This window comes from Schistocerca piceifrons, chromosome 2 (genome assembly GCF_021461385.2).
Source record: "Schistocerca piceifrons isolate TAMUIC-IGC-003096 chromosome 2, iqSchPice1.1, whole genome shotgun sequence".
Lineage (NCBI taxonomy): Eukaryota > Metazoa > Arthropoda > Insecta > Orthoptera > Acrididae > Schistocerca > Schistocerca piceifrons.
In genome coordinates this window covers 923,812,288-923,838,315 of record NC_060139.1, presented here as the reverse complement: position 1 = coordinate 923,838,315, position 26,028 = coordinate 923,812,288, and the positions used below count along the sequence as shown (strand labels likewise).

The 26,028-nt window shown below is 41.6% G+C and overlaps 1 protein-coding gene across 1 annotated transcript; it reads right to left on the bottom strand.

Moving 5' to 3' along the window:
- Nucleotides 1–22,909: 22,909 nt before the first annotated feature.
- On the bottom strand, nucleotides 22,910–23,776 carry LOC124775987 (gustatory receptor 68a-like). Its single transcript, XM_047250827.1, has one exon. The coding sequence runs from the start codon at nucleotides 23,774–23,776 to the stop codon at nucleotides 22,910–22,912; it is 867 nt and encodes a 288-aa protein (XP_047106783.1).
- Between the last annotated feature and the right edge of the window lie 2,252 nt (nucleotides 23,777–26,028).

Sequence of the window (26,028 nt, the reverse complement as noted above, 5' to 3'; positions counted from 1 at the left end):
ACACTAAGCAGATTCAGAAGGATGTAGGTTGCAGTAGGTACTGGGAGATGAAAAAGCTTGCACAGGATAGAGTAGCATGGAGAGCTGCATCAAACCAGTCTCAGGACTGAAGACCACAACAACAACAATGTGGAGAGATCAGAATACCAAGATTATATCCGTTACCATTCTAGAGCTGGGAAAAAATTATTTCACTGCTTATTTGCACAGGAAATTTTGTCAGTTTATTTTGCAGGGACGTAAAACTCGAGGCTCACGAGACTGCGTATATTTCAGAGGGATTGATTTCATTATGGGCACTACATGTTTGATTTCCAAGTTAAGTGATATATTTTTTTTTATTACCTTGAAACTGATTAAGCACACCATTTGCTCAACAACACGTCACGCAGTAAATTTGCGTAATACAAACATTACGAATTTCATATTCATCGACAAACTATCAGTTAATTTTTATAAAGAACGTTACCTTTTTATAAAGGAAGTTACAAATGTAACATACCTACAGGTAGGCAGTTGTTCGAATTGCTATGCAAATGGCCTCTGATCTGGTCTAAATAAAAGTCTTTACACCCGACGTTCCTTGCTCAAATAGAAACCAAGGACGAAGATACCCCTCAGCCGCTCGAAACCGCGATTCTGTGCATGGCCTTTTCCTACGTATTTGTTACGGCGCTTCGGAGCTATAACGATAGGTTATAATGTTATTGGCAGTTTTTGTTCCGTTGCTCAAATGTTATATGGTAGTATCTTTGGAGACATGGGACAAAGTTAACTTAAAAAAACAATGCATATACATCAGTAAACACATTTAAATAAGAAATCTCAAGTGAGAATCTGTCACAGCATCTTTAAAACTAATAGGTACAGAGTATTTGAGTTGTAAGCAGTCTTGTCTTCAAAGAAAACTTGGTAGTACACGTGTCGTGGGACTGATTATTCCTGTATCAGAGGCGTAGCACAATAGAAATATTACGACAGTCGTATGAAAAAGGAACAGAAAGTCAAGAGTTAATTTTCAACTTATACTGCATTAGAACACCTGCATTAAAGATACACAAACCATCCATTTTAAGATACAGGAGTTAGTGATCAATCCAGTTTCCCCGTAGAAGGAAAAACGAACTATTTCTTAAAGATACAGCCTTCCATGGCAAGGCATTCCTATTCCTAATCATAACAATACTTGCAGGGTCTGCGACTGAAATGTTTCAGGAAGTTATTGAGTAACCTTCCCACAGTCACTGTAAGGAACTGATTTTATTCATTTTACTAATTACTAGATTATAGATTGCATTCTCTAATTTCTTGTATATTTGTTTGCCATACATCCAATAATGACGCATAATATTATGCTTAACGAGCTTTCTTGTTTATATAGGGTTCATTAACACATTTGCATATACAAGATATGTGCAGTAACGATGCTATAGAATACCAGAGTTATTAAGAGAGTATCTCAAGCTGCATGAGTCAGAAATGTAAATCAAAGAAGAAGTAGGTATAGTGAACAGAGATTGCGACATAACTTAGCATGTTTATACAGATAATGTAGCATATCACCCTGATGTCTAATCTTTGGCTATCTGACAAAATAATTTCCGCAACAGTGACGTAGAAGGATCATTCACTATCTTCCACAATCTTTAGGAAAGGCTGACGAACAGGATGTTCTCAGAATCGTGTAATTTCCCGTGAACTTCGAAGTACCCATTGTTGTCTTCATGTATTAAGGTATTGTATAAGGCGTTCGGCATGGATGTTAAAATAGTTGTTTCCTTTCATTTGCAATGCTTTGTGCGTTTGTGTGGGGTGGCAGCCTCTTTTCCGAAGAGGATTCACAGTTTATGGACACAGGATCACCGAGCCGCAGAGACAGAAAATGAACCATCTAAATAACAAGACAGGTTGGAAGATCGAAACACTGAGCAACTTTTGATTTTCTAAATTTTTGGTTTCGTGGACTGCGAAGAGGATTCGCAAACGATGTTTGCGAAATCAGTCTAAAAGTGATAAACGTGACTGAATTCGACTAAAATAAGCAGAACTGTTTTCTCACTGTATTCTTTGTTTCTAGTATGTAAGTAAACGATTGAATACGGTGGACAAGACAAATATCGAATAGTTGAATGACGATAATTACCGCCACTGATCGAAAGAAATTGAGGTAATTCTCATAACTAAACAGCGAATGCTTGCGACCTACGCTGTCGTGGGAAAAACAATCACAGAAAACGAAGGAAAGGAAGATGGAAGGTCGAGGGGAATTCTACTAATAACAGTAGATGATAATTTACTAGATGGTGTATGAGACTGTGAAAGAAATAAAGGACGTGTTGAAAGATTTCCATACATATTTGCATTTGAAAGATTTCCGTACACATTTTCATTTATGGAACGGAATTCTTTTGTTAAAATAATATGCGAACATCGAAAAGAATGCTGACGAATCGATGCGAGGCGCAGCGCACTGCTGTTCAAAATACTCAAGTACTTTGCAATGCAGCTTGGCATGCCGTGATGGGCCTACCTTGCGAATATGAAATTTTCGCAAGAAGTGTGGGCAGCTGTGAGGCCAATTTTTCTCTTAATAAACTGAAAATCCCTCTTTTAGAAGATAAACGACCACTTAAAAACACGAAAAGCGAAAGTGAGTCGAAAAACGGAAAGTTTCCACTATCAGAAGAGAACAAACATAGCGGGGCGAATGTTTTCAGAGGCGGTCAAGCTGTGACAATAGCCGGCGTGGTAACAGTCACGGTAATATCTTCAAATCCTGTAACACCAACTGCTAGGAAAAATGCGTCACTGGTAGCACGACACAAGGTCACAAATTGTAGTCCTTCAAATGAATGGCCACTGTCGAGTATTCACATGCTTCGTGCTGGCGTGTGAGAAAAGTGCTGAAACTGATATTTTATCCACCTAACCTTATACTTTTTTAAAACAACATTGATGTCACCTTCAAAGTAGCTCGCTTCGGCAGCTATACACCGGCGGAGTCATTGTTCGGAGTCTTGGTAGCGGCGCTGAAAGGCTTAAGCCGCTAGGGCCTTTAACATGTAGGTCACATTCTTTTGAATGCGCTCCGGAATTCCAAAATTACTCCTTTGAAGACATTTTTAAATTTCACTGAAAGAAAAAAACGTCAGATGGACTCAGCTCAAGTGAATAGGCTGTGGAAGAATAGGAATCCCTTTTGAGGTCAAAAATTCCGTGATGGATGTGGCCGCGTGACATGTGTCCACTAGTCTTTCAAAGACATCTTTCTAAGGCTGTCGGTGGACAGTTTGTGCTGTAGGAACACATTCTTAATGCACGATATCCCAATTGTCAAAAAAGCAATTCAGCATTATTTTGATCTTTGGTTTGTTCATTCGAGCTATTTACGGTCGAGGAGAAGTCTTAGTGTGCCACTCCTCACTTTGCCGCTATGTGTCAGGATTGTACTTTAAATTCAGATATCATCCCTTGTGACTGTCCGCGTCTGTAGCTGAGTGGTCTGCGTGTAGAAATGTCATGCGAGGGGTCCGGATGTAATTCCCGGTCGAGTTTATCTCCGATCAGGGACTGGCTCTAAAACGGCTCTGAATACTATGGGACTTAACTTCTGAGGTCATCAGTCCCCTAGAACTTAGAACTACTTAAACCTAACTAACCTAAGGACATCACACACATCCATGCCCGAGGCAGGATTTGAACCACCGACCGTAGCGGTCGCGCAGTTCCAAACTGTAGCGCCTAGAACCGCTCGGCCACCCTGGCCAGCTCAGGGACTGGGTGGTATCTTCTATTCGTAGTTATTTCATCCTCATCGACACACAACTCGCCGTAATGGCGTTAACTATAAACATTTGCATCAAGTGGCCTGGCTCACCACACACTCACACACACACACACACACACACACACACACACAAATCACCTCTGATCATACGATTGATCCATCCGTGGTAACTGGCGATCCTCTGAAGAGGATCAGCGCACACGTTACATCGATTGTCGTTCCGCTCAAAAAATGTTCAAATGTGTATGAGATCTTATGGGACTTAACTGCTAAGGTCATTAGTCCTTAAGCTTACCCACTACTTAACGTAAATTATCCTAAGGACAAACACACACACCCATGCCCGAGGGAGAACTCGAACCTCTGCCGGGACTGCAGCGCCATTAGACCGCTCGGCTAATCCCGCACGGTGTTCCACTCAGGTATGAGGTTTCTTGGTAGCCATTTGGAACAAAATGTGCCAATATTCGGTAAAAATTTGACTTACGATGGTAGTGTTTAACAGGTCACCCATCACCCCTGTTGTTAAACGTCTTATCTCACAAGAGAACGCACATGTTCGGTGTTTAAGTCGTTATTTTAAGTTGGAGATACCCCTGACCGAAGTTCATCTTCAACGGGCTCTCTACCTTCGAAAAATGATTCTTTACAGCGAAAAAATTGTGCTGTCGATGAGGAATGTTCCCCATAGGCCTGTTACATTTTTTCAAAGATCGCACTCAAAGATTCCATAAGTTCCACATAAAATTTGATTGCATGACGGCACTCTAAATTCAGCGGTTCTAGTTAGGTAACACATAACAGGAAGACAACTCCACCGATGGCATACTAAGAAATACGTGATGGTTGTAAGGAGCTTAAAATTAGACTGAGCATCAGTAAGGCGATGAACACACCGGTCGACGCAAGAAGAACACCTCAGCATTGCCAGATCACTGGCAGCGTTGTTAGTCTCATTACTTCTCACGTACACTTCGTCCACAACTTTCCGAGAAAAGGAGATTCTGGACAGTTGTGAAACAGATCGCATGACATACTAACGTGAAAAGTTCGTCAGTCGTAACGAACATGAAGATTCAGTAAAAGAAGTGGTGGTAGACATTAAAATGCACTGTTTTCGGCAATGTTCGCATGTATCAGATGAATGTGGAAAACAAGCAATAGATTTCCACAGAACTTTGTACATTGCAAACATCATGTGTAATTTCGTTTCAGTCCCTCAGGTGACTGATAAAACAGTGATGTTATCTCTAAGAAAAGCTGAAGCTACAATCGTTAAACAATATGGGGTACAATTCCGAAAGCTTCAAAGAAAAACAATATGTACTGTGTAGTGAAGACAACTTGAGTTTTTCAAAGCGTGGACGTAGCCCTGTCACAAATCTTAACACTCGACAGGAAATGGATTTTGTGGCAGCGAAGGCTAGGCCACCACATTCACTTTGGCAAAGATAAGAACCAGAGCAAATACACTACAATAACTCCAACTGCGCCAGTCGTGCGATGTGTGCATTGAAGTCAACATGAAAAGCAAGTCTTTCCCCAAATAGACTGAAAACAGGAAACTGAACATTGACGTGTGATATACTCTGGTGCAATGTCTGTATCCTCAGTTTTTGTAAATTTATTAATGATTACTAGCCATGCACGGTAACATTTTTCGTAAAATTCAAAGGTTAAGTAATACAATCAAGCAAAAAATGCAAAGTTTATGTATGAAAGGGAAGCAGTGGTTGGGAAGGGAGTGAGACAGGGTTGTGGCCTATCCCCGATGTTATTCAATCTGTATATTGAGCAAGCAGTAAAGGAAACAAAAGAAAAATTCAGAGTAGGAATTAAAATCCTTGGAGAAGAAATTAAAGCTTTGAGGTTCGCCGATGACAGTGTAATTCTGTCAGAGACAGGAAAGGACCTGGAAGAGCAGCTGAACGGAGTGGACAGTGTCTTGAAAGGAGGATATAAGATGAACATCAAACGAGGGTAACCGAATGTAGTCGAATTAAATCGGGTGATGCTGAGGGTATTACATTAGGAAATGAGACTCTTAAAGGAGGAAATGAGTTTTGCTATTAGGGGAGCAAAATAACTGATGATGGCCGAAGTAGAGAGGATATAAAATGTAGACTGGCAATGGCAAGGAAAGCGTTTCTGAAGAAGAGAAATTAGTTAACGTCGCGTATAGATTTAAGTGTCAGGAAGTCTTTTCTGAAAGTATTTGTATGGAGTGTAGCCATGTATGGAAGTGAAACGTGGACGATAAATACTTTAGACAAAAAGAGAATAGAAGCTTTCTAAATGCAGTGCTGCAGAGGGATGCTGAACTTTAGATGGGTAGATCACATAACTAATGAGCAGGTATTGAATAGAATTGGGGAAAAGAGAAATTTGTGGCACAACTTGACTAGAAGAAGGGATCGAATGGTAGGACATATTCTGAGGCATCAAGGGATCATCAATTTAGTATTGGAAGTCAGCGCGCAGGGAGATCAAGAGACCGATGCACTAAACAGATTCAGAAGGATGTAGGTTGCAGTAGGTACTGGGAGATGAAGAAGCTAGCACAGTGTAGAGTAGCATGGACAGCTGCAACAATCCAGTCTCTGACAACATGAAGAAACTTTTTAAGTGAAAAGGATAAAAATGAGTAAAGATTTCGAAGAATATCTGCGATAAGAAGGAATTCAAAAGCAGCTGACCATCACCGGCAGACGTCAACAAGATGGTGGCGCAGAACGGTTGAACCAGTCCGTTTCAAATACTGTGTAATGTATACTTTTGGAGAGAGGAAGTCACAATACGCTTTGGGACGAAATACTAGCAGCGGCACATTATGTCTTTCAGCGACATTAATGTGATCTACATCAACGTGCAATAAACACATACGGCAGGTGGCAGCACCAGCAATGGAAGGTGTATAAAGCATGTCGGCGGGACCCGGGAAACAGTGCAGTCCTTGTCGTAACGCGGAAACGGAGCGATTTATCTTACGTTCAGAAGGCATAATCATTGGCTTTTTGGCCAAAGGTGGAAGCATTTCTGAAACGGCTAAGTTTGTAAGCTTTTCACTTGGCGCTGTGGTTAAAGCGGTTAAAGCATACTGTGCACAGAAAACTGGCGCTATTCAAAACCGGTGCCGAGTGAACTGTGGTGCACCGAGGCGACAGATGACACAGGCTGTGTAGTTGTGTATGGGCGAACAGACGTGCAACTGTTGACTAACTGACCGTCCAGATGAACCAAGCTGCTGCCAGATGTGTCTCCTGAACTGCAGTTCACCGAACGTTCCTGTTTAGGGGTCTCCGCAGCAGACATTTCTTTCATGCACCCACGCTGAGCCGCCGCTGTGGTAGAGCGGTTCTAGGTGCTTCGGTACGGAACTGCGCTGCAGCTACGGTCGCAGGTTCGAATCGTGCCTCGGGCATGGATGTGCGTGGTGTCCTTAGTTAGGTTTAAGTAGTTCTAAGTTCTAGGGGACTGATGATCTCAGATGTTAAGTCCCATAGTGCTTAGAGCCATTTGAACCATTTGAACCCACGCTGACTGCAGTTCATAGACGAGCCAAAGCCTGGAATTTGAACGCCAGTATCGTAATTGTACGTCCAGTTAGTGGTGACAGGGTGCCTTTTCAGAGGAATTACGCTTTATGCTCCATCGGACATAGAGCCGTCGGTCTGTACAGCGTGAAACATATGAAAGGAAACACCCTGCATTAATTGTCCGAAGGGTCCAGGCCAGAGGAGGGAACATTACTGTCTGGGGAATGTCTTCGTGGGATTCCCTGAGAGATACTGTTATGCTGGAAGGCACAATGCATCACCACAATGCTGCATCCATCCTTCGGCACCACGTCCACTCTTACATGCAGTTTCCTAATCGTAGGCATGATGGGATCTACCAGCAGGACAATGCAATCTGTCACTCAGCTCGCAGTGAACGTGCGTTGATCCAAGCGCACCAGGATAAGTTTACCGTACTGCCCTAGCCGCCAAACTCGCTGGATTTAAATCCATTCGAGATTCTGTGGGACCACTTTAATCTGGCAGTTCGAGCCACGGATCCTCAACCGAGAAACCTAGCGCAACTGCCCATGGCACTGGAGTCGGTAACTTGCTTGGTTGGTTGATTTGGTGGAGGGGACCAAACAGCGGATTAGGGCAGGACTGAAAAGGAAGTCGGCCCATCCCTTTCATTTTAACCATCCCAACATTTGCCTGAAGCGATTTAGGGAAATAATAGAAAATGTAAATCAGGATTGCAGGATGCGGTTTAGAAGCGTCGTCCTCCCCAACGCGATTCCAGTGTGCTAACCACTTCATCACCTCGCTCAGTGCTTTCCAGAACGTCACTGACCATTTTCTCCAAGTCTCACGGCGATCTGAGAAGCAAAAGACTTTTGACAGGTGTTCACATTAGTATAACTGGGCAGTGCTCATGTGAAACTGATATCCGCCAACAGAAAATGGCGAAGGAACCCACTACAAACGATGCCATGAACGAGATAAAAACATTGCTCAGCTCACCTGCGATCATTCGGATAAATTTTAATGGATAAAAATGAAAAACCCATTTCTGATATCTGAACTGTAAGGCCAACCTCATGTAGTGTTTGGATAGTCCCAAATCATGAAATCCTACAGACTATGGAAGTTAGAAACAGGAAATATAGCGATTGTCTGATTGTTGTATCTTACGAAAATATCATTTCTGAAAAATCGGTCAAAAATGAAACAAAAGCGACAACCACTGCAGGCAATGAAACAGCTGTAGACAATATAGATATAGAAACGGTGAGAATTGGGAAAGACGCGTAGCTTGCAAACAAATCGATGTAGACAGGACTGAAGGGGGAATGGGTGCTGAGAACTATTACACCACAATAGATGATAAGAACCTACAATAAACGAAAACAACAGAAGTCGTTCTAGGCGACAAGTCAGATCACCGAAATGACTGAAGTATTGCAAAAAAAAAAAAAAAAAAAAAGAAAAAAAAATGATAAGGAGAACGCATGTGCAGTTGAAAAGGAGAGTACACTAAGAAAAAAGATCCACCAAAGGTACAGGAAGTAGTATAAGCTGATGATAAGAACAATAGGCAAGACGCAGTGTCAGAAGAATTGGAAAACCTAATGTGAAACCGAACCTAGACTTTCGTACTACATACTAAGAACCCGAAGACTACACTCAAGAAATGTGTTTTCAAGCGGAAACGTAATGAAAATGGAAGAATTGGCAAACACAGTGCACGAATTGCAGTTTTAGATAATGAGCGAAGACCATGAATTGATTTTGACAGATGTTACTGTCCAGTCGTAAAAACGAAAACTATTTGGCTGCTTGTAGGAACGCGACTGAAAAATTCATAATTTAGATGAAGTTGCGGCATGGCTGGCTTGAAACATGAAAACTGTGTTAGTATCTGTTAGTTTTACAGATGCCACAGTCAAACTATGAAGTAAATTGAAAGGCTACAAGATCAAGAGGAGCTGAACAATGGCGAGGGGATCTGCAGGCTCGTAGAGAGCATCTATGGGTTGTTTCCGTTCGGAAGAAGGTGGAGTGAAACAATCGACCAATTTATGCGCAAGCAAGGGATACTATGATAAGTAGCTGACGCATGTGCTCTGTGCTTTCTATCTTCTATAGTGCGAACTCGTAGTAACTGTATATGTGGATGACATCGTGGTATCCTCCAGAGATCGCGGAGCCACACCAAATTCGCCAACGCGAATTGATATCACAGACATTAGCGAGGGCTCGCAGCAATATGCAACAAAGAATGGGAGGCACTCCAGAAGACCAGGCCACCCTCTCGGCATAGCAGCGCTCTGGTGCTGAGGTCAATATTGTGTCCAAGATGAAAGAGCTCTCCTCCAGTTTGTGACCTCATATGAAGGAGTCAACCTCACAGCGTAGGATCACCGTGTCGTTAAAGTTTCTGATGAATTTGTACCTCAAGATAACAGTGTGTTAATCAGTGCGTAAAGCGATGCTTTGCTAGACCATGACAGCACCATTATCCATCACTCCTGTGGTAAAGAAATGCGCCTTTTATATATTAATGTAATCAAGTCAACTCATATTTCATGTGTTCTTGTTTGACGAAGCATCTCCCACATCAGTCAAAGAACGTACAGCTATGGCTGCGCGTAATTAGTTTCATCTTGTCACAACAGTTGTGTTTTGAGAAAAGTGAAATAATGGAAACGAAAATATGTAAACACGGAATTTTTATTAAAGGATGTTGAAGTAGCACGTCATATACAGTCGATTAGCCTTACGGGAGATGGTGGAACACTGACTTCACACCAAACATCACATGCAAAAAAAATGTTAAAAGAATTTGAAATGGAAAGCTGGAAACCTGTAAAAAATCTCTCATCATGAATAGAAAGCTACAAAATGCGGCATATGAAAACAAGCTCAGCGAACAGGACGCATCAGAAACAAAATCTCAATAATAAATCATCTATACTGGACAACGGGTAGAAGGCTAGACTTTGTTGTTGTTGTGGTCTTCAGTCCTGAGACTGGTTTGATGCAGCTCTCCATGCTACCCCATCCGGTGCAAGCTTCTTCATCTCCCAGTACTTACTGCAACCCACATCCTTCTGAATCTCCTTAGTGTATTCATCTCTTGGTCTCCCTCTACGATTTTTACCCTCCACGCTGCCCTCCAATGCTAAATTTGTGATCCCTTGATGCCTCAGAACATGTCCTACTAACCGGTCCCTTCTTTTTGTCAAGCTGTGCCACATACTCCTCCCCAATTCTATTCAATACTTCACCATTAGTTATGTGATCTACCCATCTAATCTTCAGCATTCTTCTGTAGCATCACATTTCGAAAGCTTCTATTCTCTTCTTGTCCAAACTATTTATCGTTCATGTTTCACTTCCATACATGGCTACAATCCATACAAATACTTTCAGAAACGACTTCCTGACACTTACATCTATACTCGACGTTAACAAATTTCTCTTCTTCAGAAACTCTTTCCTTGCCATTGCCAGTCTACATTTTATATCTTCTCTACTTCGACCATCATCAGTTATTTTGCTCCCCAAACAGCAAAACTCCTTTACTACGTTAAGTGTCTTATTTCCTAATCCAATTCCTTCAACATCACCCGACTTAATTCGACTACATTCCATTATCCTCGTTTTTCTTTTGTTGATGTTCATCTAATATCCTCCTTTCAAGACACTGTCCATTCCGTTCAACTGCTCTTCCAAGTCCTTTGCTGTCTCTGATAGAATTACAATGTCATCGGCGAACCTCAAAGTTTTTATTTCTTCTCCATGGATTTTAATTCCTACTCCGTATTTTTCTTTTGTTTCCTTTACTGCTTGCTCAATATACAGATTGAATAACATCGGGGAGATGGTACAACCCTGTCTCACTCCCTTCCCAACCACTGCTTCCCTTACATGCCCCTCGACTGTTATAACGACCATCTGGTTTCTGTACAAATTGTGAATAGCCTTTCGCTCCCTGTATTTTACCCCTGCCACCTTTAGAATTTGAAAGAGAGTATTCCAGTCAACATTGTCAAAAGCTTTCTCTAAGTCTACAAATGCTAGGAACGTAGGTTTGCCTTTCCTTAATCTTTCTTCTAAGATAAGTCATAACGTCAGTATTGCCTGACGTGTTCCAATATTTATACGGAATCCAAACTGATCTTCCCCGAGGTCGGCTTCTACCAGTTTTTCCATTCTTCTGTAAGGAATTTGCGTTAGTATTTTGCAGCTGTGAGTTATTAAACTGATATTTCAGTAATGTTCACATCTGTCAACACCTGCTTTCTTTGGGATTGGAATTATTATATTCTTCTTGAAGTCTGAGGGTATTTCGCCTGTCTCATACATTTTGCTCACCAGATGGTAGAGTTTTGTCAGGACTGGCTCCCCAAGGCTATCAGTAGTTCTAATGGAATGTTGTCAACTCCCGGGGCCTTGTTTCGACTTACGTCTTTCAGTGCTCTGTCAAACTCTTCACGCAGTATCGTATCTCCCATTTCATCTTCATCTACATTCTCTTCCATTTCCGTAATATTGTCCTCAAGTACATCGCCCTTGTATAGACCCTCTATATACTCCTTCCACCTTTCTGCTTTCCCTTCTGTGCTTAGAACCGGGTTTCCATCTGAGCCCTTGATATTTATACTAGTGGTTCTCTTTTCTCCAAAGGTCTCTTTAATTTTCCTGTAGGCACTATCTGTCTTACCCCTAGTGAGATAAACCTGTACATCCTTTCATTTGTCCTCTAGCCATCCCTGTTTAGCCATTTTGCACTTCCTGTCGATATCATTTTTGAGACTTTTGTATTCCTTTTTGCCTGCTTCATTTACTGCACTTCTATATTTTCTCCTTTCATCAATTAAATTCAGTATTTCCTCTGTTACCCAAGGGTTTCTACTAGCCCTCGTCTTTTACCGATTTGATCCTCTGCTGCCTTCACTATTTTATCCCTCAAAGCTACCCATTCTTCTTCTACTGTATTTCTTTCCCCCATTCCTGTCAATTGTTCTCTTATGCTCTCCCTGAAACTCTTTACAACCTCTGCTTCTTTCAGTTTACCCAGGTCCCATCTCCTGAAATTCCCAACTTTTTGCAGTTTCTTTACTTTTAGTCTACAGTTCATAACCAATAGGTTGTGGTCGGAGTCCACATCTGCCCTGGGAAATGTCTTACAATTTAAAATCTGGTTCCTATATCTATGTCCTACCATTATATAATATATCTGATACTTTCTAGTGTCTCCAGGATTCTTCGATGTATACAACCTTCTTTCATGATTCTTGAACCAAGTGTTAGCTATGACTATGCTCTGTGCAAAACTCTACCAGGCTGCTTCCTCTTTCATTTCTTACCCCCAATCCATATCCACCTACTATGTTTCCTTCTCTCCCTTTTCCTACTCTCGAATTCCAGTCACCCATGACTATTAAATTTTCGTCTCCCTTCACTACCTGAATAATTTCTTTTATCTCATCATACATTTCATCAATTTCTTCATCATCTGCAGAGCTAGTTCGCATATAAACTTGTACTACTGTAGTAGGCGTGGGCTTTGTGTCTATCTTGGCCACAATAATGCGTTCATTATGCTGTTTGTGGTAGCTTACCCGCACTCCTATTTTTTATTCATTATTAAACCTACTCCTGCATTACCCCTATTTGATTTTGTATTAATAACCCTGTATTCACCTGACCAAAAGTCTTGTTCTTCCTGCCACCGAACTTCACTAATTCCCACTATATCTAACTTTAACCTATCCATTTCCCCTTTAAATTTTCTAATCTACCTGCCCGGTTAAGGGATCTGACATTCCACCCTCCGATCCGTAGATCGCCAGTTTTCTTTCTCCTGATAACGACGTTCTCTTGAGTAGTCCCCACCCCGTTGGAAAATATTACCCGAGAGGACGCCATCGTCATTAATCCATACAGTAAAGCTGCATGCCCTCGGGAAAAATTACGGCCGTAGTTTCCCCTTGCTTTCAGCCGTTCGCAGCACCAGCGCAGCAAGGCGGTTTTGGTTAATGTTGCAAGGCCAGGTCAGTCAATGATCCAGACTGTTTCCCCTGCAACTACTGAAAAGACTGCTGCCCCTCTCCAGGAACCACACGTTTGTCTGGCCTCTCAACAGATACCCCTCCGTTGTGGTTGCACCTACGGTACGGCCATCTGTATCGCTGAGGCACGCAAGCCTCCCCACCAACGGCAAGGTCCATGGTTCATGGGGAAGAAGGCTAGACTTAGAAACGTATTTAGGCCAGTTTAGCAGCAACTCAAGTGAGGACCATTGCCAGGGAGTAAAACGCACAATTCGGGTCAGAATATAAAAATTTAAACTTATGAAGACTGGGGAGCTCATCTAAATCATGGTAGGTCTTTTAGTGCATATCTGACAATTTCGAGAGTGTGACGATAATCTGGAGCAGCTTAAATCAACGCATTGTTACACTAATTGCACATGAAGCAGAGATTTTTTTCCGTTTTCTCTGTAAGCGAAATGGATGAGGAGCTTTTGTCACTGACATGGATCAAGATTATGTTCAGTCCCATTCTATGGACATCTTTATTGATAACCAAAGTGCGAAGAAACTTGGCTGAAAATCGTGACGCTTTGGAATAATCCAAGAATATGGGTCTAAAGATTTTCTTCGTGCATGAGGAGTGGAAGCCAAAAACATAAATTATGAATATACATCAAGTGGGAAGAATGTCGCTGATTGTCAATCGACAATCTGAAACTGAAAACTCATCGGACGTTACTGGTCTGTAGGTCAAGGCTGGGGGACGGGGGAGGGGTGTCAGTGCTGTGGACTATCTTTCTTGCGAATACCGGATACTCATCTTTGTATACGTTTTATGACGTATTGCATAAGACGTTCTGCATGTATGCGATTTGCTGTGTGTGTGTGTGTGTGTGTGTGTGTGTGTGTTCTCTCTGCCGATTTTAGAAGACTAGCAAATGCCGTATAGTGGTCAAGCATAAAACACTGGTCTCTCATTTGAAGCAATATAGTTATGTTATGTTATGTTAACCGGGGACCCAGAAACGACGGAGAGGCTCCGTCCCTGCCGCAACCGCAGTGGTCCACAACTCCACGACGACTACCACAGTCCACTACACCACACCGAACCCAGAGTTATTGTGCGGTTCGGCCCCCAGTGGATCCCCTAGGGAACGGCGGAATAAGGGGAACGAGCCCGCATTTGCCGAGGGAGATGGAAAACCGCCTAAAAACCATCCACATACTGGCCGGCTTACCAGACCTCGACACAAATCCGCCGGGCGGATTCGTGACTGGGACCGGCGCTCCTTCCCGCCCGGAAAGCCGTGCGCTAGACCACACGGCCAACCTTTCGGGCAGCAATATAATTACACCCATATATTGGGAGAAAAAATTTATTATTATAGCCGGAATGCAAACACTAATTACTGCTCCTTTTTAAGTATGTGGGACAGAAGGGACGGAAAATCACATAATAAGTAGTATGAGAGTGGGCGATCCAGATGATTCTTTTGTAATTTTTGACTTGAGCACCGACCCCTGATAAGATAATAACTAATTTGTCTCTTACGTAATTGTTCTCTGTGTCTTCCCGCATTTTATCCTTCGCTCACTCCTCCTTGGCCTAGTGTCTTGGGGGCCCAATAGCGTTTGAGTATCGACGCCATCGGCCAGTGGGTTCCCAAGTCTCGGGACTCCAATCCATACTGTCAAATTGCCTAAGCAGTGCCAGCACCAGTCGCCCACCACCACTGACAACAGCATTGCTGTCTCACATTCTGCAGTCCCTTCAGAGGTTAACACTTTTTCAATAGGTTGGTCAATCTTAGTCACAGTAACATAATCTTTGACATATCAGCGATAGAAACAGGGTAGAAGTGATAGAAACTACTTCACAATGGTGGATATAGGGAAAAAGTTAATGTTTTAAGTAAGCCCCAAATCAAATTTAGTCCCATCAGAATTAATAATGCGACATAGTTACTAAACCTGAGTCTCCATGACAGAACATTTCTCGAGCTTCATACATCAGTGCCGGCCTCTCAGTCGCGATAACATGTTGGTTAGCCATTTGGCATGTTCCTCAACTGTCTGTGAAAAAGGTTTCTATAAAAACCAAACACACAGTTGGTTAAACCCATAAATAACATATCTGTAGACTGCTGAAATGTGGTGTGTACATTCCTCAAAGCAAAAAGTGTTCTACGAACTTCATACAAACACGGAGGCACAACAAATGCTGATTTTGACGTGACGTGTGGTCGAACAGGAATCAGACGATAACCTGATTAAATACCGCCAGTAGTGAAATGCTTTCCGATTCCTAACCTTTCAAGTGTCTCTCATTGTGTGTCAGCCATATGTGAGATGTGCATATGCATTATCGATAGCAGCCATTTTGTGGTAGCGTCTTTCCCCGGTTTCTCGTCAACTGCTGGATGAGATTCCGCAGAGTGGGGGCGGTCTGATGCTGAGCGGTGAAATACGGGCGTTCACCGCATACGTGAAGGGAGTTGGCTATACAGGCGGCACTGTGTGATTTTTGGGGCTTACGCTGCCGCGTATATGCTTGCCTTGATGCACTGTGATCATAACAGTAGAAAAGGCAGCCTGACCTGATGGCTCTTTGTGCTGATACGCCTCTCTGAATTCGATAAACAAGAAATCTTGTCACTGGACAGATTGGAATCTGACCTTATTATCTCAAAACTGTTGGAACCTTTCCGGTCAGCATCTGTTTCCGCCATTACGGCAGCGATCTGAACTTTTTAAACACGTGTCCTGTTTCTATTAGGCAGCTTGTAGCCGTTTAGAGCAAACATCATGATTTGTTGTGGACATGTATTCTTTTCTAAATTTTATTGCTACTGTGCACCAGGAGAATCGTTACCGTACTTACTGAAGGTGCGAAGCTGATAGGTGCTCACTGGAGCTTCATGTGTCACATTGTGATTCTTTTAGTGAGCTATGGTCTTAAAAGATTAGCTTTAAAATTTCCCTGCTGGTTTGCATTTTATGTCCTTGTCCATGCTGTTAAGTTCATTTGTGCATATGTGCCTGTGTTAGAAGCAACTTCTTTAATATATTTCTGCATATGATTATTTTTTTTTGTTATTGTGTATAAATGATAAAGAAGTCCAGAAAGGGGCCTCGTCGTATAGTTATATGTGCCTGCTACCAGTTGCCTCAATTGACAGCTAATTCAAAGCAAAGAGTCATCTGGATACCTTAATGTACTACTTAAATTCTGAGTGTACTAGATAATTAAGGTACTGTTTCCTTTTAGTAACCCTTTTTGACTACTGGCTATAATTATGTACATTAAAATTCACTGTCTCTTATTTGGAACAGAAATGTTATCCCCAGTTGAGACCTCTCGTATGTATTTGTGAAGGTTCAATCTTTTTATCATGTACAAATGCCACAACTTTTGGGCTCCACAAAAAATAAATCAACAGGTCAGTGTAGTAGTACGGAGAAGTTTGTTGTCTCCAGAATACGCGGAAGGGGTCGGTTACGTATCTCCATTGTATAAATGAATATAGCTACTATTGTTCTGCTGCATTGTAATTATTGCATGAAAAGTTATTTATTATAACAGTGAATATTTCAAAATTCGTGGTTTTATTCCATAAGAAGAAGCCAAGCGTACAAAGTATATTTTGAAAGTGGTACATATTTTTGTATACATCTTATACCTAAAATCTGTTTTAAAAAAAATCACCTAATACCATTATACAATGAAAAAAATTTTCCATCCTCCAGAAAAAAATTCAGGTTGAAAAGGGTTAAATCAGCTGGCCAGCTAGTTACATTTTTGTGCGCTTCAGTTGAAATTTTCGAATGCTTGAGTCTTATTTTGGGTGAGGTCGAACCTTCGCGATTTTGCGACCATTTTCTGTTGTCATTTATTGTTTTGCTCCACATTGCTGCACCAGTAGGCAAAAGTTAATTCTAATATTTTGTATTTACACTTCAGACCATTCAACAGCGTTAACTTTTCTATTATTGATTTTCATTGAGCTGTTTTATTTTTGGATAATTAATTTCTTTGTTGCCACAACGTATTTTGCCTGTTTTATTAATTTGGCACCAGAAGGCACTTTACTTTAATACCTTGGTTGTCAGATCTATTTGCTACTCCATTCTTGGTTATCTGCATATCTGTAAATCTGAGGATATGTAAGTGTATGTAAGAACTCCTCCCAGATCCCTGGACCAAAATGGTGCAAATTTGACACATGAGCTCCTTACCCCAAGAGGACGAACGTAGAGGGGTTTACATCGCTCTAGCTCCAAAACACTGATTTGGTGACATTTCAGGTGATTTTTAGCCCTTGTTTGAGATAAATTAAGTGTGATAGTTAAAGCAACCCTTGGCTAAGAAGAATCATTAAGTGGATATGCAAAGTTTTGCAGAAATCTATACAACCGGATTCACAATGATCTTGTGAGTAGACATTTCTATCATGTTCAGGGACAGAAATAGACTCTGGTACAGTATATTTTTGATATCTGATTCGCAATTGTGGCCCTGTGCTTCGGCGTTTTGAAGGTAGAGAACTGAAGAACGTATCAGAGTGAATGCACCCAGAGGACAAGTGACAAAATATGTTCTGCAGCAAGCCTCTGATATTCGCTGAATTAGATAAATTGGTTTCAACTATTGAGAATGTTAGATGCAGTGACGAGTTTCGCGTACCTCTGCTGTTCAGGTCTAATCTACAGCAGGTTAGAAATGCCTGTCGGTCTACTTCAAATGTGTCTGAAGTCTTATGGGACTTAACTGCTAAGGTCATCAGTCCCTAAGCCTAAACACTACTTAACCTAAATTATCCTAAGGACAAACACACACACCCATGACCGAGGGAGGACTCGAACCTCCGCCGGCGTCAGCCGCACAGTCCATGACTGCAGCCCGTTAGACCGCTAGGCTAATCCCGCGCAGCGTCTGTCTACTCAATCTGATCCCAAGTTAGCCAGTAAAAATACATGTTTTAAATACAACCAGTTCGGGCACTTGGTGTCCCACTGCTCCAAGAATGAGGAGAGAGAAGTGTTGCAGAACTGACACTACAGGGGTACAGTAAACGGTAGGAGCCTTCGTGGATTAATAAAAAATTGATGTTATATCAATAACATTCTGCGGATTAATCTGCCTTTCTTTGGTGTTACCATAAACCATGAGATTTTTGGCAGTGTAATAAATTTCCCAGTATTTGCAAGTTAGTGACATAGTGATGGTCATATTTGCCATGTCCAACTGTTAATGACAAGCCACTAACTGTTGTAGGGAAACACTATTTTTGGCTTAGTGTAAGCGTATTGTCATATCGCTGGCTTAGTTGTGGAGTATTTCTGCGGGCAGCCGCGTCTGTAGTGAGTCGAACGCGGGACACGGTACTGTTATGTTGTGTAGTGTGTAGCTCTGCATCTGAGAGGCTTTTTTTAGTATTCGGGTTGAAGTGTTGCTACAAGTGCTGTTACAGTAAAGTGATTAAATATGGAAGTAATTCAGAGGAAAGTGCGTCAAGATGTAATTAAAAATGAGCAGTGCCGCCGATAACGTATTTGTGTATCCTCTCGTTGCGTGTCGCACAGTATCAACCGTCCGCTCCGTGTTCGGTCTCCCAGAATGAACTGTTGTGAATCAGTAGAAATTAGTTACCATAAAAGAGTGCGGTCAAGTGCCAGTGTCTTGTAGCGAGGGTGAGGACATGCGTTCGATCATCGCGTTTCCGCATTATCAACAATCACCCGCGCCGCGACGGTTACGCGCACGCTCGTACAAGTGAGAACTGAAAACTGAAAAATCAACTTTACGAACAGTGTTATATCATCACTAGTGACAAGGAGGACTATTACCAGATATTTGTACGTGTGACGAGCGTAAGAACTTTCGTTCGATCATTTGGCTTCCGCATCATCAACAATCACCCGCGTCGTGTCGGTTACGCGTACACTCGTCTGAATTATTATGGACTGTTAATCATCAAGATTGTTAATTGGGATAAACATTTACAATTTAGAGTGTAAACAGTGCAACCTGTGGTTTCCATATCGTCTCAGAATATAGATGTTCATACCAGACATAGGACAGTGTTGTGTTTTAACGTTGAGTGGCTCCCCTAAACCCGCTTGCATATTTCGAGAGATAATTTCAGGGAAGCAAACAGCAGTGTGGAGCGGAACAGTACGACCGCAGCGGGATTACCAGGTATGTGGTGTGGACAGGGCGTACGGTCACGAAACGACAACCACTTAAAGGTACACCTCACTCATTTGTACTCCCGGGCGTGTTACATTAGGAGTGAGGAATACTGCTGACTTATAGAATTTTGTGTAGTAAATGGGTTGTGCACGGATGTACTCCTTGGGTCTTTTCTTTTTGAATGATTTTAGTCATACTTAGTTATGTATAGAACTGTTAATGCGATCTGGTTATGCAGGATAGAGCGGATCAGTTTATGTTTGTGAAGGGGGCCGTCATCAGTTACAGTTAGCTGCTCAAAACACACAAACTTTTATTTTCCTATGAACTGCTTGGTTACACATTGCCTCAAAAGGATCAAATTAAATCAATACGGCTGAAGGCATAGTTAAGAAAACTTGCGATAGCTCCTGGGATGAAGGCCCAAAACCACAACAAAAACAAGAATGGCTGAAGGCCCGAACACAAGGTACAAAAATTGCTTTAGAGAATACACGTAGCTGAAGGCCTCGCATAAAAAATATTTCACGTAAATACTCGGCTGACGGCCACACACAAGACGTTGAACAACTCAGGGCTCAGGGCCGGGATAACAAGAATTTCAGATAGAGCAAATTTTTCAAAATATTACTTTTAAACAAATCAATTTTCAGAATTTTAATTGAAGACCGCTTAATGCGTTATCTTAAAAATATTTCACGTGAAAGCATTCGTGAATGCCACGCACTGGACATTGAACAACTCAAGGGCCTAAGGCCTGGATAACAAGAGATTCAGATAGAACTAACTTTCAAAATTTAGATTTTAAACGAATCAGTTTTCAAATTTTAATTGATATCAGCTGAAAGCCTTATCTTAAACATCAAACAAACTAAATTAATAGTTAGCTGAAGGTCTCGCACAGTACATCAGATTAAATGAAAAATTTTAGAAAAATATTAAGTAACTAATGTTTACTGCTTCGTTAATTGTCTGACTTACGACATAGATTATGGAAAACAGTCACTGCTTTTTGGGTGTGTATTTTTAAGATGTTGAATAATTCATAAAAAACAATGTTGACTGCATCTTTTTCAAAATTTAGCACCCAGAATAAGAAGCAGAATGAGAGTTATCTGACAGTGTGAATAATGTACATCTGTGTACTTGTTGTATGAAGATGGAAGCAACTCATCATAAATAGCTTAATTAATGTGTAGTTTATAATACTCTAAATAAAGACCTATAATTACACAACAACTATCTACTCGCATAGTTATTTACAAGAAATAACATGACTCTACGAAAGCTGTGGCTTCAAAGAACATAAAATATGACCTACATCACTGACATTTAAAAGTGAAAAATTTAATGTAATGTGGCTGACAGTATACATACACATAAATAAACACTTAAATGCGATGTATTTGTATAATTTCACCTGCTGTCAAGTAAGTGAAATACGACACATCATGAGTAATAAAATGTACCATTATCCTTATTTCACATCTAATTATCGTCGGGTACCAACATTTCGTGTGGAGACATTGTACATACTGGAGACCAAACGGCTAAATCATGTTTACATTTCTAACTAAATAAGATGCAGTGTAGTAAAGAGGGTCTCCATACAACTATATTTCCGCTATGATTCCAATAATATCCTTAGAGTCATCCTGGGTGGGGCAAATGAAAGTGGCACAGAGAACAGAGTTCAAAGGCACAAAGAAGCACAGCAGAGGGAAGAAAATATAGAACTAACCTGACCATATAGATATTGAAAGTGACCACCATTCATCTGTTGGCACTTCTGATCCCTGGTTAGCAAATTGCTGAAGGTGGATTTGAAGTTGAACAGGTGGAATTGTTTCAGTCTCATCTGGAATATTCTGCTGCAGTTCTGAAATACTATGAGGGTTGTTGCGATACACCTTACACTGAAGGGCTCTCCACACAAAGTAACCGCACACTGACAGATCAGATGACTTGGGTGGCCAGCTAGGACTGCGATCAGGCTGACCTTTCCACTGCCGTACTCACTTTGAAACAGCCTGCACTATGTTCACAACCGGTTTTCATCATGTGGCGGGCGTACACGGGATGTGTTCGTCACGGGATATGATGGTATGCATACATTCACGACCAGCCTATCCACTCGTCTGAGCAGCTTTTATTTGCGCTACTCAGTAGTGTTGTGTTTCACATATAACTATAGCATTTCTGACAGACAGACGTAAAAATTTTCGATCTGTAAATCATGCAGTAGCATATTATATGAGTTACAATAACTGCGTGATGAACTTTATGAAATAAATAGGTAACGGCGTTGTTTGTATTAATTCCAGTCCATGTACCACGCATTTATATGCACAGGGCTATTGTTTTATAGCAACATTGTGGATGCCAATAGACTTCTTTTCGACTACAAGAAGGTACATTTATATGTATGGGACGTTTCTGGCTTGGTCTGTTATGTGTTTATGTTAACAGCTAGGTGCTGTATTTCTTCAGCAAAAACTTAAATCAAAATGAAATTGTAATATGTACAGCAACAATAAATAGGAATGGGGTTACATACATTTTATTGCGTGGTAATGGACACAGACACTGGAAATATTTATACTAAATCATGACTCAAACCACAATTCCTAAAGGTAAGTTTTATTTACACATTTCAACAACACAATCCAGGTTAACAATACTTCCTAGATCAAGTGCCTCTCCTGTCACATGAGTGATTCGCACGAATTACCATTGCTACATTTGCTCAAAATCTGTGCTTCTTCCATATCTGCAATAACTTTTATGTCTGTTTAGAGTGATCTCAGGGAAAAGTGGGTGTGATGGTGATTCGTGCCTCCAGTGAAACACACAAACTATTGTTACAGTTCGTACTGGCGATATGTCATATTATCACAAAGACCACATTTGGTCAAATTATCTGTAGATACTACATTAACCTGCCATATATTTAAATCACACAGTTTATTTATTTATACTATTCGTTAATTTAATGTGACAGTTGTGGTACAATATTTCAACAAGACGTGATGGCTATGATTTCGTCTGTATATTATACTTAATAAATGCAACATAATAATACCTGCAGAAATCATTAGTGTATAGCGTCTTACCTACATTAGTCACTTCCAATCGCTAAATTACATTCTGGTCTCAATTGCCATCTGCGATTACGTATGAGCTCACATTAGCATATCACAGTTTACTCATAGCAAAAGCAAACTCTTATCGCAAGCTAAGCTGCTTCAATACAAGCTCTCAATTGTGTCTTGTATGTTTCTACTATGTAAACGTACCAGCCGGATGAATAGCACTTAAGAATTACCTCCATTCGTGAGCGGGTTACGCTGCCATTTACCATTACATATGTTGTTCACACAGCAGGAGCTTACTGTGCCGGGGTAATCTGAGCCAATATGACGACGTAAGTGACGACAATGGCTAGTGTTGACACCAGCAGCCGGCGGTCGACCGTGAAGAAGCCGGCGGCAGAGAAGCGCAGTGGAGGACTGTGTACCAGGAGCGGCAAGAAGGCCTCCAGTTCTGGACAGTGGCCCTCAGACGCCACAGAGGCCCTCAGGAAGAGGGCAGTGGCAGCTGCTGCCTCTTGTTCAACCGCCGCACACGACAGCGCGACGATGGACAGCCGTAGCCAGTGAGACGTCAGCCACATGAGTGAGTTGGCCACAGAGGAGCTGAGGTGCAGCTGTGAGGTCCACTGAGGCTGCAGCTGCTTCAGCAGCACTTCGTAGGCGCTTCGAGTGGAGCAGCACACCGACTGCGCAACAGTGACAGCCACCGGCACTCCGAAGTGGTCCTGCAGCAGCTGGGCAGCGCGACCCAGTGCCAAGTACGCCTCTAACAACTGGCGAAGTCTGCTGGGAGGTGGAGACAGTGACCTCGTGGGTCGAAACAGCGACGCCGGTGTGTGGCGCGCTGGGACAATCTCAAGCAGGCGGGAATTCAGGAAGCGGAACCGCGCCCACAGCTCGAGTTCCAGCAGAACGAACTGCAGCGTCACCAAAATGTCGAAGAATAAAAAATATATTATTCGCAGGCACGAATACATTCGGGCAGTCTTTAGATCAGTAGTGGCGAAAACTGCAACTGCTACAGTCAGGTATACAGCCAGCAGGAATCCTCCCAATGTCTTCATGTTGTCTTCTTTCTTCGACAGTAGATGAGCATCTGCGTACTTCAGCTCCTTGAAGTAACGCCGCAGGTTTTGATGATCAGTTACAATGCATACCCCCATCGGTAGCACCGGCTGCAAAGATGACAGAGTATCTGTGATTATGTATGTGAAAGTTATTAAGTCTGAGATGGTACGGTATACCATTATGTTTGAAGCCAAATTCACCATTATAACAATCATTGTTACTAAGAACCAGAAAGTCGACATTGTCATTAAAATATTGCAAACATTGTTTTTGCAAAATTTGGAATACGTCTTGTATCTACTTTCCTTCGTGAAAGAAATCAGCCCAAATATCCTCCACAGTTCGTATATCGGTTCGAAGCATACACGAAGAATCATCCGCTTCTTCCCGTAAGTCACGGGCATTGCGTTTAATGCAGGTATGTAGCTTAATGTCTACCAGTGACAGTGAGAAATCTCAGAAAGAAACGAAGCAACTGAGGAAACTTTACAAGTCCTTGTATCTCCCTAGCAGTGGAACTTTTCGAACCAGAGTAACATCACTAAATGCCTAAATTCAACTCACACTTGTCTGTGTGTAAATTGCCCCAAGACTGGCGTGTATTTTCATAATCGACGACAGACTTATCAGCTTGCCACAATCTCATTTACTAATTGTCTATTGATGTCTAAAGTGAATTGCAAATGACTACATTAACCAATACGCCCCCCACATTTTTATGCTGTTGATCAATAGCCTGTACTCGGGTTCATTACTGCCATTTTTCCATCACGTCTCACATTCTTGATGTGATTACTCCAGCCTCTAACTGGAATACGTTGTTCATTGTAAGTTTTAGTCTTGCTGTAGTAATAATCTAGACTTTTTTCCATTAAGAACTGCTGTTCTTTACTAAAATACTGGTCATTGCATATTTATCCATTTGTATCACCGTGGTTGGGAAGGGGGTGAGACTGGGTTGTAGCCTCTCACCGATGTTATCTGTATATTGAGCAAGGAGTAAAGGAAACAAAAGAAAAATTCGGAGTAGGTATTTAAATCCATGGAGATAAAATAAAAACTTTGAGGTTCGCCGATGACATTGTAATTCTGTCAGAGACAGGAAAGGACTTAGAAGTGCAGTTGAACGGAATGGACAGTGTCTTGAATGGAGGATATAAGATGAACATCAACAAAAGCAAAACGAGGATAATGGAATGTAGTCGAGTTAAGTCGGGCGATGATGAGGGAATTAGATTAGGAAATGGGACACTTAAAGTAGTAAGGGGGTTTTGCTATTTGAGGAGCAAAATAACTGATGATGGTCGAAGTAGGGAGGATGTAAAATGGAGACTGGCAATGGCAAGGAAAGCGTTCCTGAAGAAGAGAAATCTGTTAACATCGAGTATAGATTTAAGTATCAGGAAGTCATTTCTGAAAGTATTGGTATGGAGTGTAGCCATGTATCGAAGTGAAGCATGGACGATAAATAGTTTGGATAAGAACAGAATAGAAGTATTCCAGATGTGGTGCTACAGAAGAATGCTGAAGATCACATAACTAATGAGGAAGTATTGAGTAGAATTGGGGAGAAGAGGAGTTTGTGGCACAGCTTGACAAGAAGAAGTGACCGGTTGGTAGGACATGTTCTGAGTCATCAAGGGATCACAAATTTAGCATTGGAGGGCAGTGTGGAGGGTAAAAAGCGTAGAGGGAGACCAAGAGATGAATACACTAAGCAGTTTCAGAAGGATGTAGGTTGCTGTAAGTACTGGGAGAAGAAGAAGCTTGAACAGAATAGAGTAGCATGTAGATCTTCATCAAACCAGTCTCACGTCTGAAGACCACAACAACAAAATCACAAGGTACAAGAAACAAAAATTAACTAGCATTGATAATGCTATTCAAATGTAACGTCAGTGTGTATTTCAAATCACATATATATCTCGTGCTTGAATTATAAGAACTGCAATTTTTCTCAGACTATTTCCCAAATCACTTACACCAAACCATTGTATACGTAAGACTATGATTCATAACATCAGCAGCAGGGAATGCTCTGCTGAGGGTGTAGTTGTTCATTACGTGCCTACGGAAGTGGGAGGCCATACAGATGGGATGACTTGCTTACCTCCTTCGGCTGTCTTATTCTCGTAAGCAAAAACTAGTCCCTAGGCCATAAGAAATGCGAACAGTGGCAGGTCGTTGCTTATTCTAGTACTTCGAATGCGTTGCCTGAAATGAATTCTTCTAACACAGTAGGTGGTAGTGAGCTCCTTTAAGAACAAGAGAGAATGTATTGACACAGTTGTTTTAATAGTACCTAACTCTTACTGGGGAAGTCGTTTAGTACAACAGATTCGAGAAC